This window comes from Lithobates pipiens, unplaced genomic scaffold, assembly GCF_037356315.1.
Source record: "Lithobates pipiens isolate NorthernLeopardFrog02 unplaced genomic scaffold, aLitPip1_a1.2 Scaffold_13, whole genome shotgun sequence".
Classification (NCBI taxonomy): Eukaryota; Metazoa; Chordata; class Amphibia; order Anura; family Ranidae; genus Lithobates; species Lithobates pipiens.
Window position 1 is genome coordinate 364,975,667 of NW_027507718.1, and position 16,284 is coordinate 364,991,950.

The 16,284-nt window shown below is 41.0% G+C and overlaps 1 protein-coding gene across 2 annotated transcripts in view; it reads right to left on the minus strand.

The window, feature by feature from the left end:
• AADAT (aminoadipate aminotransferase) overlaps positions 1–16,284 on the minus strand; it is a 170,503-nt gene that overhangs the window by 47,503 nt on the left and 106,716 nt on the right. For both annotated transcript variants that reach the window (XM_077477205.1, XM_077477206.1), the window contains exon 9: positions 7,993–8,089. In XM_077477205.1, coding sequence (XP_077333331.1) covers positions 7,993–8,089 — 97 coding nt within the window. The remainder of the gene's footprint in view (positions 1–7,992; positions 8,090–16,284) is intronic.

Consider the following 16,284-nt stretch of genomic DNA (forward strand, 5'->3'; position numbering starts at 1 on the left):
TCATGCAAGACAGCCCAATAATTTATAGGAACTGGAGGCTTTTGGCAAGAGGAATGGGCAGCTTTACCATCAGAGAAGATAAAGTGCCTCATCCACAAATACCACAAAAGACTTCAAGCTGCCATTGATGTTAAAGGGGGCATGGTATTAGGAACTGGGGTATGTAAACTTTTGATCAAAGTCATTTGGGTAGTTTCTGTTGTCATTATGATTTAAAAAGAGTAAACAAAGTTTATTGATAATAAATGGCTTCAGCCAAACACTAACACTCGTGTGAATTAGTAAGTACATCTCATTGAAATTGTTGACCTTTTCCAACATATCTGAACAGATAAACATTAGATCTGCTTGCAAACAATGCCTACAGATAAAAGGTGTCATACTTGAATAGAAAAACAATATTAGAAACACAAGGAAAATTAGCCTTTTCAATAATAATAAAAAAAAAAAGATATCAATAGATGTAATGATGAAAAAGTAAGTACACCTTAGCCTCGGAAGCTAGTATTGCCCCCTTTAGCAGAAATTACTTCCTGCGGGTGGTTTGGAAAACTGCCCACAAATCTTCAGTTGCAAGATGTTCATGAGTTTCCTTGCATGAATTCCTCTTTTCAAATTCCTGAACGTTTCAATGGGATTCAAACTTAATGTGATTGTAGCCGTATGTCAGGTCACCTAGAGCCCAGGTGACAGATGCACACCGTAGGGTTTAGGGGTGCACCGCAAGGTTGTGGACCCTACGGCTGACTGCTGCAGACGAGGGACAGATCCCACTGGGGTTAGAGCGCAAGTTTCCCTGGGGCGCGGAGTCTAAGAGCCAGCAGGTGTTCACCAGCGCCTCTGGTGGTGAGGATGGACTTGGCTGCAACTGGCTCCAGGTCGCGACCCCCAGGGTCCCCCAGCTCACACCCACAGTAGGCAACAGGAGGATAGGGATGGTGAGGGACAAAGCCAAGGTCGGGGCCACAAGCAGACAAGAATAGTCGGGTACACGCCAAAAGGTCAGGATCACAGGCAAACAGGGATAGTCAAGACACACCAAAGTCGGTAACGGAAAACAGTAGCAGAGCACATGGCAGGAAACAGGAAGCTAACACACAAAGGTTGATCAGCAGGATAGGCTAGCAGTGCACAGGTTAATATAGAGTTGTCTGATAGGAGCTAGGGTGGAGCCATGCCAGAGGATGGATTATAAAAGCATTCAGGTGAGGCTCGGCTGGTCTCTAGAAATGAACACATGCAGACAGGTAAGCAGACGAACTCTATTGCATAACCATGACAGCATCCCCTCTCTTACGAGGCCTCCCCCTTCCCCGCCTGGGACCAGGTTTAGAGGGGAACTTCAAATGAAACTTCCTCAACAGACGAGGTGCAAAGACCTCGGAAGCCGAAATCCACGACCTCTCCTCAGGACCAAAACCTTTCCAGTGCACGAGGTACTGGAGAATGCCTCTACAGAGTCAGGAATCCAAAATTTGGCTAACTTCGTACTCCTGATCATCCTCAGAAACCGGTGCTACGGTAGAGAGAGGACGAGAAAACTTATTGAGGACTAAAGGCTTCAGAAGGGCAACATGGAAGGAGTTAGAGATTTTGAGGCTTTTGGGAATCTGGAGCTTGAAACAAACCGGATTCAGTTTCGAAATTATGGTGTATGGACCAATGAATCTTGGGGCAAATTTGAGGGAAGGAACCCGGAGTTTGATGTTCCTGGTGGAGAGCCAGACTTTGTCTCCTGGCTGAAGCTTGCGACGGTCAGCAAAACTCTTGAATTTGTTGGCAGCTTTCTGGAGGGAATCATGAACGTCAGCCCACATGGAATTGAATGATTCCTGAACAGTAGCCAAAGCTGGAATGTCAGAAGAACAAGTCATAGGAAGAGGAAGCTGAGGATGTTTTCCGTAAACAGTGACAAAGGGTGTTTTCTGAGAACTGACGTTAACATGATTATTGTGGGAGAACTCAGCCCACGGTAATAGTGATGCCCAATCATCATGATGGGCAGAGACCAAGGTACGGAGAAAGACCTCCAACTCCTGATTAACTCTCTCAGTCTGACCATTGGATTGGGGATGATAAGAAGAGGTAAAATCCAAGGTAATGTCGAGGGATTTGCAAAAGGCTCTCCAAAATCGAGAAGTAAATTGCACACCCCTTTTCCGAAACGACATGAGAAGGAACACCATGAAGGCGGAAAATCTCTCGTACAAAAATGGGAACCAAGGCAGGGGCAGAAGGGAGACCAGGAAGAGGAACAAAATGAGCCATCTTGGAGAACCGATCGATTACTACCCAAATGGCCGTATTATTCTCTAGTGGAAGATCAGTGATAAAATCCATGGCGATATGAGACCAGGGCTCCTTAGGAATGGGCAAGGGCATGAGAAGACCAGCAGGGGCTTGAGTGGAAGATTTAGACTGAGCACAGACGTGACAAGCCTTTAACATAGTCTTTAACATCCGAGCGGAGATTAGGCCACCAGTAGTGACGACTGATGAGCAGGAAGGATCGGAGGAACCCAGCATGACCTGCCACCTTGGAATCATGTCCCCAACGAAGGATATTAGTTCTTAGCTCCGTGGGAACAAAGGTCTTACCAGGAGGAATTTTTGATTCCAGGGTGGTAGAATGGGCAACAATGCAAGAGGTAGGAATGATCGGCTCAGGATCAGGGTTGGACTCCTCGTCCAAAGTGTCAAAAGACCTAGAGAGCGCATCAGCTCGACCGTTGCAGGAACCAGGTTTGTATGTAATCGTGAATTTAAAACGAGAAAAGAAGAGACTCCACCTGGCCTGTCTGGGGTTCAGACGTTTAGAATTCTGTAGGTACTGTAGATTCTTATGATCAATAAAGATCGTTATGGAGTGAGGGGAAGCTTCCAAGGGATGACGCCACTCCTCCAATGCCAATTTAATTGCGAGAAGTTCCCGATCACCAATGGCATAATTTCTCTCTGCCTGAGAATTTTTTTTTGGAGAAGAACGCACATGGTTGACATTTGTTCTCAAAGTCCTGAAGAAGCACAGCTCCCACCCCCATTGAAGAAGCGTCTACTTCAATAAAAAATGGGTCCTCAGGATTTGGTCTCCTCAAGAGGGGTCCAGAGACAAAGGCCTGTTTCAGATTGTGAAACGCAGAGACAGCCTTGGAAGGCCAGTCTTTGGCATTCGCACCCTTCTTGGTCAAATTGATAATAGGTGCAGCAATGGAAGAGTAATTCCTTATGAACTGCCTATAATAATTTGTGAAGCCAAGAAAGCGCTGTGTGGCCTTGAGGCTAGCGGGAAGGGGCCAGTTGGTAATGGCTGAGACCTTTCCGGGATCCATGCGAAGACCCGCACTAGAAACAAAACATCCCAGAAACAGGACCTCGGAACATTCAAAGGAACATTTCTCCATCTTGGCATAGAGATTGTTCTCTCTAAGGTGCTGAAGTATGGTGCGTACATGGTTTCTGTGAGCAGGCAGATTTTCGGAAAAGATGAGAATATCATCCAGATAGATGACAACAAACTGGTACAGTAGATCCCTGAATATTTCATTGACAAAGTTCTGGAACACAGCTGGAGCATTACACAAACCAAAAGGCATAACCAAGTATTCGTACTGCCCATCCCTAGTGTTAAACGCAGTCTTCCATTCGTCACCTTCCCGTATTCGAATGAGATTGTATGCACCTCTGAGATCCAACTTAGTGAAAATGGAAGCCCCCTTCAACCTGTGAAATAGCTCAGATATTAGAGGTAAGGGGTAACGGTTTTTAATAGTCACAGCGTTTAAACCTCTATAGTCGATGCAGGGTCTGAGGGTACCATCCTTTTTGGCAACGAAAAAGAACCCTGCTCCTGCAGGCGATGAAGATTTCCGGATGAAACCTCTCTCCAGATTCTCGGCGACATGGCCTGGGTCTCTGCAATGGACAAAGGGTAGGTACGACCCCTGGGCAGGGTTGCTCCAGGGACAAAGTCAATAGCACAGTCAAAAGATCTGTGAGGAGGAAGCACCTCAGCAGACTTCTTTCAGAACACATCCCGGAAATCGCTGTATGCCGCGGGAAGATCGGACAATACAGATGTGGTAGCAATGGGAAGTTTCCTCTTGGGGGTCACCTTGGGAAGACAAGACGAGAAACACGAAGGACCCCAGGCCAGGATCTGCCCAGAGACCCAGTCCACATGTGGCGAGTGGAGCTGTAGTCAAGGAAGGCCCAATACAATGGGGGTAGAGGCCTTGGGTAGGATGAGGAAGGAGATTCACTCCTGGTGGAGTATCCCTACCGACATCCTAATAAGTAGGGCCTGGAAACGGATAGGGCCCCCTGGGAGCACAGTGGCATCAATTGCCGAGACTACTAGTGGAGTAGCAAGGGGAGAAAGGGTAAGCTTCATAGAAGAAGCAGTTCTCCAGTCCATAAAATTGCCGGCAGCCTCGGAGTCCAGATATGCTAGGACTGATTGGGAAGAAGTGCCTACATGGAGGAACACCGGAAGAAGGAGACGAGAAGGTGATGTTTCTGGGTCCAATACTCCACCTTCCAAATGTATTAGACCCGAGCGTTTCCCGGACGAAGCGAGCAGGAGTCACGAAAATGACCCTTGCCCCCACAATAAAGACACAAGCCCAGAGTTCTGCGTCTAGCACATTCTTCGGGGGTTAGTCTGGTCCGGCCCAGCTGCATGGGTTCCTCAGCAGACAGAGGATGCTCCACAAGGTGATAGGGAAAAAGCTCAGGCTGACTAGAACCTAGGGAGTGCTGGCGTCTTTTTTCTAAGGACCTCTCCTGGAAACGAATGTCAATCTGATTACATAAGGAAATTACATCGTCCAGACCGGCGGGGATAGCTCTTCCTGCTAATTCGTCCTTCACTCGGTCAGAGAGGCCATGTAAAAAGGTTGCGACCAGGGCCTCATTGTTCCAGCTCAATTCCGCCGTAAGGATACGGAACTGAAGTGCATATTGGCCCACTGAACAAGATTCTTGGCGAAGGCGTAAAAGGGCACTAGCCGCAGAAGAAACCTGAGCTGGCTCCTCGAAGATGTTACGAAAGAGCTTCAAGAAGTTGGACAGGCTGGAAACCACTGGATCATTTTTCTCCCACAGGGGAGCAGCCCAGGCTAAAGCTTCACCGGAGAGGAGGGAAATTATATAGGCTACCTTTGCCCGATCAGACAGAAAGTTTTGAGGCTGGAGCTCAAAATGAATGGTGCATTGGCTGAGGAAGCCCCTGCAGGCCTTGGAGTCCCCAGAGAAACGGGACGGAGCTGGCAGTAATAATGAATGTTTTAGTGTCACAAAAAAGAATGGCCTGAATTTAGATATAGGTTTCCTTACCCATTATACTAAAGTTTTACAACCCCCTCTGTGACTAGCAACCCCCCCCCCCCCCCTCCATTCCATAGCTCTCCCTCTGTCTTATCTCACTAACTCTTCTGTTATCTTTATTGCCATTGATTTGTATGTGTTTTTTTTTGTTGTTTTTTTCTCTTCTTTCCCTCAGAGGTGTTTTTTTGTTTTGTTTTGTTTTTACATTCTGCTTAAAAATTTGTAAATCAGTACTGCTTGGACCTTGAAGAAGGGGACATACCCCGAAAGCTTGTCCTGAAAAATTGTATGTTAGTGCAAATAAAAAAAGTATCACGGACAGTACTCAATTTTCTCTAATGGGATTCAAAGAAAGATCCATTTACACTTCAGCGTCACCTTTTAGACAGATGACCCCGCATTCCTATCAAGCACACTTTGATAAGATACAGGATTTATAGCTGACTTGGTGATCTGCAAGTGGCCCGGGCCCTGAAGCAACCCCAGACTATAACATTTCAACTACAGTGCTTCATAGTTGGCATGAGTTTTATCTCCAGAAATTATACTTTTGGCTTGCACCAAATACATCTACTGTTACTGTGGCCAAACAACTCTATCACTGACTCATCAGTTCACAGCATGTGGTTGCAGAAGGTCTGGTATATGCCTATATGTTCAATGGCAAACTAAAGTCCTGCTCTGTTTTTTCTTTATAACAAAGGCTTTCTCCCGGCACATCCCCATGCAGGCTGAACTGGTGCAGTCTCCTTTGACTGCTGATGCATACACTTTCAAACTCACGCAAGAGTTACCTGCACATCATGCAATTAAATTGAAAGGATAAGTCCAACCTAAGCTTTTTAGGCTGGGCTTCTCCTCTGGGTCACAGGAGTGCAATTTGTTTTGTACCCCTGTGACCCGTTTTCAGTGGAGAGTGGTCTGAAGTCCGCTCTGCGCTGACATCACTGCCCTCAGTAGACTTCCCAAGTCTGGATCTGCCAGCTGCCTTGATTGATGGCAGTCTCAGCGAGCTGCTGAGATGGCCACTCCCCTACCCTCCCCTCCACAGCTCAGCGCTCAGCGTGGAGAAGCAGAGAGGAGAAATGCTGACTGACAGTCAGCAGCTCTCCTCTCAATGCAGAGATGGCGGGGGACAGCTGCAGCATTGGTCTGATGCTGCATCCACTTAGGTAAGTATGACTAAGAAAAAAAAACATACTTCTCTTTTAAGGGTTCTTGAAGACTTATTTTAGCATTATAGGAAAACAAGGATCTATACCAGCACATTGGTATAGTTATACTCTTGCCCATAATCACATAAAGTAACAGACATCATTGCTGGATCCCTTTTTTGAGGTAGCAACAAATGGAAAGCTCTTGGGCTGAATGTTCTGGGCTTACCAGTCTGGGCAAATTAGCAGTCATTTCAAATCTACATGCTTGTAGATTGTTTTCATAATGGTGTAATGACTGATTTAAAATGACAGACTCATAGGTATTCTCAATTCTCTTTCTGAGGGCCATAGGGAACACTTTTGTTTATAGCAGGATAGCATCACACATTTCAATAATAAAGAGAACACCAGACCCTAGATATTTGAGAATTAAATAAGAAACGTCCCACTTGAATTCTCCCCAAGGATGTTCTAAACATTGGGCCCTAATGTGGAACACCTGATTCTAATTTAATGGATTTGAAGCGGTGGTGATGTTGGGCGCGCTTACTTTTTCCACATGACAAGTTAGCTTTTTTTGCTAAAATATCTAAAATATGGAATATACCATGCAAATTTTATGTGTAATTTGTATTTATATGTGGGCACTGTTTAAACTAAGATCTAATGTTTGCCTACTCAAATGTGTTTATAAAGGCAAAAATTTCCATGGTGTGTACTAACTTTTTAACGTGACTTAATACACACACACGCACATGGGTGTCTGTTTATAAATGTTTTCACATTAGATTCACACAACTTTAACCCAAGATTCCCACATTTTTCAACTAAATACAACTTGAATTGTGTGAATTTTTGGTGAGAGTTGTAGGAAAACATTTATAAATAGACCCCATAGTATATTTTATAATGTTTTTTGGCAATACTATACAGTTTTTTCTTTTACATTAGATTACTCCTTCATCCTATACAACCATAAAGAGAAAATTCCAGAGGAGAACACTGATGCAACAACATGACTGCAAGTAACGAAGCACTTTGAGCAAAGAGCAATATTCTAGACAATGAATCAGAACAATCAGAACCCATACTGTATGGATTACAGTATATAATGTGAATTTCTTTCATTGATATGAGTAACTCCACAAACTATAATATCAAATAAGCCCAACTATATTAGGAAAAAATTCTAATTTTTAATTCTTAAAACATGCATTTCATCACACATTTTAAATGTTTTTTTTAAAAATGTATACGTATACAATATATTAAAATTACAAAAGAAAAAAAAAGTGTTAACCTTCATCAATCTTATAAAAGTACTAAAGATTGCAGGATGCAATGTGTCATATTTCACATGCGATTGTTGTATTCATTGATTGTAAGATGTAACTGTTCAAGAAAGTGAATCCATCTACTGAATAATAATGAATGTCTTTAGAACCCTGTTTGTCTGAATATAAAAAGGCAATGAAATGCAGTCTTGCTTGCTGACATTTCAAGCAATTACCTGAGTGAAGGTACTTGTTTGTAAGGTAGAGACCTGCATGTGCAGTATTATCCTTTCAATGAGTGGTTTGGGACCTGTTAAAAAGCCAATCCTTAATCTGAGGAAGAAATAACATAACATTACTGTTCTTATTTAGCAATAAAGATAACACAAGATGCTATGCTGGTTCAACATATCGGATATATACACTGAGCAAAATTATAAACGCAACACTTTTGTGTTTGCCCCTATTTATCATAAGCTGAACGCAAAGATCTACGACTTTTTCTATGTACTATGCACAGCCATTGAAGAGGAATGGACCAACATTCCACAGGCCACAATCAACAACCTGATCAACTCTATGTGAAGGAGATGTGCTGCACTGCGTGAGGCAAATGGTGGTCACACCAGATACTGACTAGTTTCCGGACCCCCCAATACAGTAAAACTACACATTTTACAGTGGTCTTTTACTGTAGCTGTCTATGATATGCCACACCTTTGAGGTGGATGGATTATCTCGGCAAAGGTGAAATGCTCACCAACACAGATTTAGACAGATTTTTGAACAAAATTTGAGAGAAATAGGCTTTTTGTGTACATAGAAAAGTCATAGATCTTTGAGTTCAGCATATGATAAATAGTGGCAAACACAAAAGTGTTGCGTTTATAATTTTGCTCAGTTTATATACCAAACACCTTCTATAGTTTAACTAGTTCTAGCTAAAATACATATTTTCTTAATCTACCAGTGCACACGATTTTGCTGATGCATGGTTAAAAAAAAAATGAACACATCCAGAACCAGCCTTACCATTGGGCATGGTAGTCTTGTGGCACAGGCAAAGAATCAACATTTTGCTGAGCAGTCATTGACCACACATTTTTTTTTCATTCATCAGCAGAATTGCAATAAGGCTATCATTGCTAAGCTCCCTTTCTGAAAATTCTGACTGCTCGATTTATACGCTATCTCAAGTTACTCACCCGGAAGAAGTATGCAGATAAAGACTTCTGACTTTCCAGATGATCAACATTGACAATCCAAGTATTTTTTTCATGATACATTTACTAAGCGTGGATGGGGGAATGAGATGTGTATTTAGTCCCAAATCTGTTCCTACCTTCACTGAATAAATGATAGTGAATTCCTACACGTTTGGGTGTATCCACTGAAGGAAGCAGGACAAAGAATTACAGATCTAACTAAAGTCAAATGTAACTTCTGATGTGTTTCCCTAGCTCTTTTCCCCTACTTTGCTCTTCTCCACATCTGCAATATTTTCTAACCCTACCTATTTTGGTCACACTTCAGACATTTAAAACTAGGCCACAAATCCCATGAAAAGATACGTTTCCATGACTACAACTAATTATCACATATATTGAAATCAGTAGGCAAAGGTCAGTGGTTGTTCCATAATATGCTTATGGCAGCATATTAACCACTTCAGCCCGGACTATTTGGCTGCCCAAAGACCAGACTTTTTGCAATTCGGCATTGCATAGCTTTAACTGACAATTGCGTGGTCGTGTGACGTGGCTCCCAAACAAAATCAACGTCCTTTTTTTCTAACAAATAGAGCTTTCTTTTGGTGGTATTTGATCACCTCTGCGGGTTTTATTTTTATTTTATATAAACAAAAAAAGCGACAATTTTGAAAAAAAAAGCAATATTTTTTACTTTTTGTTATAATAAATATCCCCCAAAAATATATAAAAAAACTATTTTTTTTCCCTCAGTTTAGGCCGATATGTATTCATCTACATATTTTTGGTTAAAAAAAATAAGCGTATATTAATTGGGTTGTGCAAATGTTATCGCATCTACAAAATAGGGGATAGATTTAGAGCATTTTTATTATTATATTTTTTAACTAGTAATAGCAGCGATCTGCGATTTTTTATTAGGACTGCAACATTATGGCAGACACGTTGGACAATTTTGACACATTTTTGGGACCATTGTCATTTTTACAGTGATCAGTGCTATAAAATTGCATTGATTACTGTAAAAATGTCATGGGAAGGGGTTAACCACTATGGGGCAGTGAAGGGGTGTGTCCTATTGTGTGTTCTAACTCCCTAGGGGCCGTCTATGGTACCAACGTACCATGATGGCGATTCGCGCAGCCGAGCCATTGTGCCGCAGTACAACTGCCGCGGCTGGTCAGCATGCGTTTAACCACTTCAGCCCCAGAAGGATTTACCCCCTTAATAATAAGGCCATTTTTTGCGATACGGCACTGTGTTGCTTTAACCGTCAATTGGGCGGTCGTGCGACGTTGTACCCAAACAAGATTGATGTCTTTTTTTGCCACAAATAGAGCTTTCTTTTGATGGTATTTGATCACCTATTTTTTTGTGCTATAAACAAAAAAAGGCCGACTCTTTTAAATTTTTAAATTTTTTTTTTACTTTCTCCTATAATACATATCCAAAAAAAAGTAAAAATCTAAATGTATTCATCAGTTTAGGCCAATATGTATTCTTGTAGATGTTTTTGGTTAAAAAAATCCCAATAAGCATATATTGATTGGTATGCGCAAAAATTATAGTGTCTACAATATAGGGGATAGATTTAGAGACTTTTAATTTTTTTTTATTGTTTTTAATGGTAATGATAGCGATCTGCAATTTTTAGTGGGATTGCAACATTGCTTCGGACAAATCTGACCCCAAATGACACTTTTTGGGGACCAGTGACACCAGTGACAGTGCTATAAAAAGGCACTGATCAATGTATAAATGACACTGGCAGGGAAGGATTTAACGCTAGGGGAGATCAAAGGGTTAACTGTGTCCCCTCATTGTATGTTCTAACTGTGACAGGGATGGGCTCACTGGGACAACACAGACAGTGCTGTTTCTGATTACTAGGAACAGCCGATCTCAGCGTTGTCCCCTGTCAGAATAGGGATACGCCTTGTTTACATAGGCAGATTCCCATTCTCCCTCTCTGTGGAGCGATCGTGGGTGGTTGGCGGACATCGAGTCTGCCGCGCCGACAGTATCTTATGCACGCAACGATGTACAGGTTCGTCGTTTCGCACAGCAGGCCGCCCTGCCGCAGTATATGTGCGGTGGGCAGTCCGGAAGTGGTTAAGTACAGTAAAATCTCTGTTACCTGGATGTATTCATAATGTATTTCTACAGTTTGGCAAGGCTGTGGTTTTGCACTGGAGTGAATGCAAGCTGCCAAGTATACGTGAGTGGAATGTCCGACAGAAAAAGTCAGATGGAAGTTTTTCATTGTATATTCCGATCATGTGTATGCCCCATCTGACTTTTTTTTCTGAAAATTCTGAAGGACCTAGAAATAGAACATGTTCTATATATTTCCTACGGAAACAATTCCTATCGGGAAAACCGCTCGTCTGCATGCTGTTCCGAAGGACCAAAAATGACGCATGCTCTGAAGCAAGTATGAGATGGAAGCTATTGGCTACTGGCTATTGAACTTCCTTTTTCAAGTCCCGTCGTACGTGCTGTACGTCACGGCGTTCTTGACAATCGGACGTTGGTGTGCTCGTGTGTACGCAGGACAGTTTCAGCGGAATTCCATCAGAACTCTGTTGGAATAACCTTCAGAGTTTATTCCGACGGGAAAACCACTCGTGTGTACAGGGCATTAGACAAACCTACAAAATATTGATTATCTCAATCAATCAATTACAGGATTATCTCAGGCCACATTTACACTTTGGGTATTTGGAATCATGCAATTCTGCCCATGATTCCAGATTGCGCTAAAATCATGGCAAAATGTGCAACACAAATTTAGGTACCACTGGCACCCCAAATGTAGTTAGTGGGCTCACACTTTGTAGTGTGAAAAAACATGGTGAAAATAAATGCAGCTCTCCATGTTTGAAAAACTGCATGAGCTTCTTTGGAGCGCTTGTTGTGCATACTTGGGGCCCTATATGCAATGTGCTGCCCTAAATGCAACGCATGGAAACATTGCAAAAACACTAAAAAAAGCATGTGCAGGAACACGCATTGCCGCTACACAAAGTGTGAATGGAAAACAGACAGCAGAGCCCTATAAGGAAATACCAGGCTACTTTGCACAAGATAAGAAACAATGATGCTTAATTCAAGGACCCTTAAAGGTTACTGACAAATTTGGAAAAACTATAATGTATCCATGAAAATGAAATGCATATTGTACATTCATATTAAACACCCTTGTAAAAAATGAAAAAAAATAAACAGCCAGATTCCTTTAACCCTTTCCCTGCCAGGCCCTGTTCTTTATTTTACTCCTCGGGGAACCAACCCATTTTTTATACATTTTATAATTTTTCACTTACAGCTTTCAGTTTGTAAAAGACCCTCCCAAACCATATATTTTCTGAAAGCAAAGAGCTGATATAATAAAAAGATTCTACTAAACAAAAAAATGCAGCGCTAAAAAGGAAAACACCCCGTGAAACAGAGTGTTATTACCACATAATAAATGGATGGCATGAAGGAAACATGCCAAATGGTAAACAAATGTGAACAATAGGAATAAACAAATATGAAAAAAATGTATATCTTATATAGCGTGACAAAAAGAATTATTTAGCAATCAATAAATATAAAATAGGATGTAGTAAAAAGAAATGCCCCAGTTGAAGCAAGTTTATTGCGCAACATGTCGGGTACATAGCCTACATGGCGAGATTGTCCACGCTTTTTTATTGATACTTTGTGCTTTTGTACCCTTCTTCAATGATGGTGTGTACTGGCATGTATTCTGATTTTTAATTTTTTTTTTTTTAAATATTTTTATATCGGATTAATCTGCTCTATGAGGAGGCTTTTTTGTTTTTTTTCCCCCTTTATCTTTTTTTGGTTTACATTTTTCATGCACCCATTGGGGTGTGAATACTTTTTCCACTTTCTCAGATCCGAAAAACAGCTGAGGTTTACATCACCCATTTGACTGGAGGATTGCTGGCCATTGCAATTTGATGTCTGAACGACTCACCACCTAGGTGTGTGGGTCCACACCTTCTGGTAAGCGTACCTATTACCTTTTCTGCTTGCATTCAGTGTGTTGTCCTGCTTATACGAAGAAACTCGCAGTGGCATCAAGCTGGTGTTTTTCTTATGGTCCAGATACTTTGGGCAACCATTGTGATGAACTCTTCTCACTTTCTATGAGCCCTTGTCACTTTCCATAGTGAAGAGACTATCTAGTATCTCAAAGACTATTGCTATCCTTTTCACTACATCCTATTTTATATTTATTGATTGCTAAATAATTCTTTTTGTCACGGTATATAAGATATACATTTTTTTCATATTTGTTTATTCCTATTGTTCACATTTGTTTACCATTTGGCATGTTTCCTTCATGCCATCCATTTATTATGTGGTAATAACACTCTGTTTCACGGGGTGTTTTCCTTTTTAGCTCTGCATTTTTTTGTTTAGTATATTTTTTACAATTGGTACCTTGTTGGATGCTGGCTGCTATATTTTTTTATTTTCTCTTTGGTAGCGCGATTATAACTATATTTTGTTGTTCATAATAAAAAGATTGGTGCTACTGATTTTATAGGTCCCATAATAGTTGCGCAAATGTTTATCAAATATATATTTGTAAGAAAATTTCCCTAATGCATACTGAGCTGGTCAACTGCAAGTAGTTTGGTTCTTCCGCATGCCTTTATGTTGGTGGCAGTTAAACGGTTAAAAGATAACTTCTTTCATAAAGCACATCTAAACCCAGAAACGAAATGTAAAATTGCAGCTTAGGCCTCATGCACACTGGATGTTTTTAATGCTGTTCTTAAGGGCATCTGGCGTTTTATTTGTTCTGCCTCTAAACACCCTTGCATGTTACCCTTGGCATCCTATGCATAGTGGTGTCTAGGCACATCATGCATTTACTAGTGTTAATGCATTTTACTGGACACAGCTGTGTGGATGTCATGCGATCTGGTTGCTAGCACAATGGCAAGAGATGTGGCACAGAGAATTTTTTTTAGCTATTGATGTTCTTTCTGAATTCTGGGACATATCTCACCAATACAATGACAACAAGTCAAAACAGCATCTCAACTTTTTTGGAATTGGGGGTGTATTTTTTCATAGTTAATATTCAATAATTTTTTTTGTAAATAAAAAATAATTAAACATTTAAAAAAAAATTTTTTTTGGAAGATTTTTTTTTACTGTAAATACGTATTTTAATATCATTCTCTCTTTTCAGGTCAACATCCAACTTTGGACCAGAGGAGAGGGAGCCAGAGGGTGAGGAACCTGAGGAAGAGTAGGCGGAGGAGTCATCCATGCCTCGACTAGCACTGCACAGTTTTTACCCCAAGCAACACCTGAAGGTACAGATGTGCCACTAGCTATCTTTGTAATTTCCGTGAATTTTTGTAATTGTTTGTCATTCTTTAGGACGCATACGCATCCATCAGAGACTGTGGACCTGGACATAGGCAGCGTCAGTAGGAGGCAAGAGTGACCTCACGAACTGAGAAGAACTGAGAAGAGAATTTTGCCATTGCTGCAGGAAGGGCATAGTGTGGATGCATTTTTAGATCCAAGTAACCCTGTGCCATCTTTATCGCAACATGTACCATGTACTGGAGGACATTGGTTGACACCTGGAAAAGCAGTGCGTGGATAGAATGTATGCTGTTGCCATGCAGTACTGTGCTGCAAAACTGAGTGGTGTGCTACCCCCAAGCTATCCAAGCACTTTTCAACATCCTTCTATGTACCCTGGGACATCAGCAGTGTCATATACCCATTCATACGATCTTCCCCCTCCTCTATGCCTACCCCACATACTTATGGAAAAAAATCTGCTCCCTCCTTTCATTTCCCCCAATCCCCATGGGATTTTCCTCCTCTACGCCTGCCCCTACCTACCCTTTCCTACATAGAACCCTCCTTTCATCTGCCCCAATCCCCACAGGGATCCCAAGGGGATATATAATTGTCCCTCACTATGTACCACAAAGTCTAATTTCCTTTTTTTTCTGGCCTTTTGTATCCCCTTCCTGTTTTTTGCCTATTTTTCATCTGGAAATTTTATTACATTTTTACGCAAATTAAAATTTCAAAGGTAAGCTTAAAAAAAAAATTGTGCAAAATGCATACTGTTGTCTCTTCTGAAATAAAAAAAAAATATTGAAAAAAGTAAGTATTCCTGCGCGAACTCAGAGACAGAAAACTAACTCGCGTACTGCTACATTCACTGAGGGGAATGTCTGAACCCAAAAAATAGAAAAGGTATGGAGATAGTTGTGCGCTGTACAGAAGGACTAAAATCAGATCACACTGGAGAACATGAGGTAGCTGATAGTAATAGCTCCACTAGTAGTAGACAGAAATATTTTAGATAATATAATAGCATAGGTGAATATTTGAAATTCAAAGATAGTGTCAATTATTCAATGTGCAATAAAGTGCTTATTTTTAAAAACATGACCAGCATAAAAAACATAAATAAAACAAAACAATATATATACGTTTTCGTATACGTAGTGTGTACTAAGATCCAGTGCAGGTGTAGCAATAAATATTAGTGATTGTAAACCCACGTGCTAAAATAAAATGATAAAGTGCTGGCGTCTCAACATGCAATCACAGATATACACAACAGAGTAAAAATGCATCAAGCAAAAAATCATGGGGATATTTATGGACATTTTTTATGTATGATTTTTTGCTTGATGCATTTTTACTCTGTTGTGTATATCTGTGATTGCACTTTGAGATGCCAGCACTTTATCATTTTATTTTAGCACGTGGGTTTACCATCACCAATATTTATTGCTACACCTGCACTGGATCTTAGTACACACTACATATACGAAAAAGTATATATATTGTTTTGTTTTATTTATGTTTTTTATGCTGGTCATGTTTTTAAAAATAAGCACTTTATTGCGCATTGAATAATTTACACTATCTTTGAATAATCACCTATGCTATTATATTATCTAAAATATTTCTGTCTACTACTAGTGGAGCTATTACTAACAGCTACCTCATTTTCTCCAGTGTGATCTAATTTTAGTCCTTCTGTACAGCGCACCACCATACCTTTTCTAAAAAAAAAATATTGTTCTGCTGCACTGCAGCCAAAGTTGTGTAGGTTAAATGCATACATTCAGACCTGGGCTGTATGCCTTTACCTCCCACAGAAGAAAAGGACCCAGTTTTTCCCTAATGCTTGCAATTGGGAAACCGTGTCTTCTTCCAAAACTCATTCATAATTGATTCCCACATCTCTTCCTTTGGCTTAGGCATAACCACTTCATGACACCCCTTCAACAGTGTCAAGAAGTGCTATGA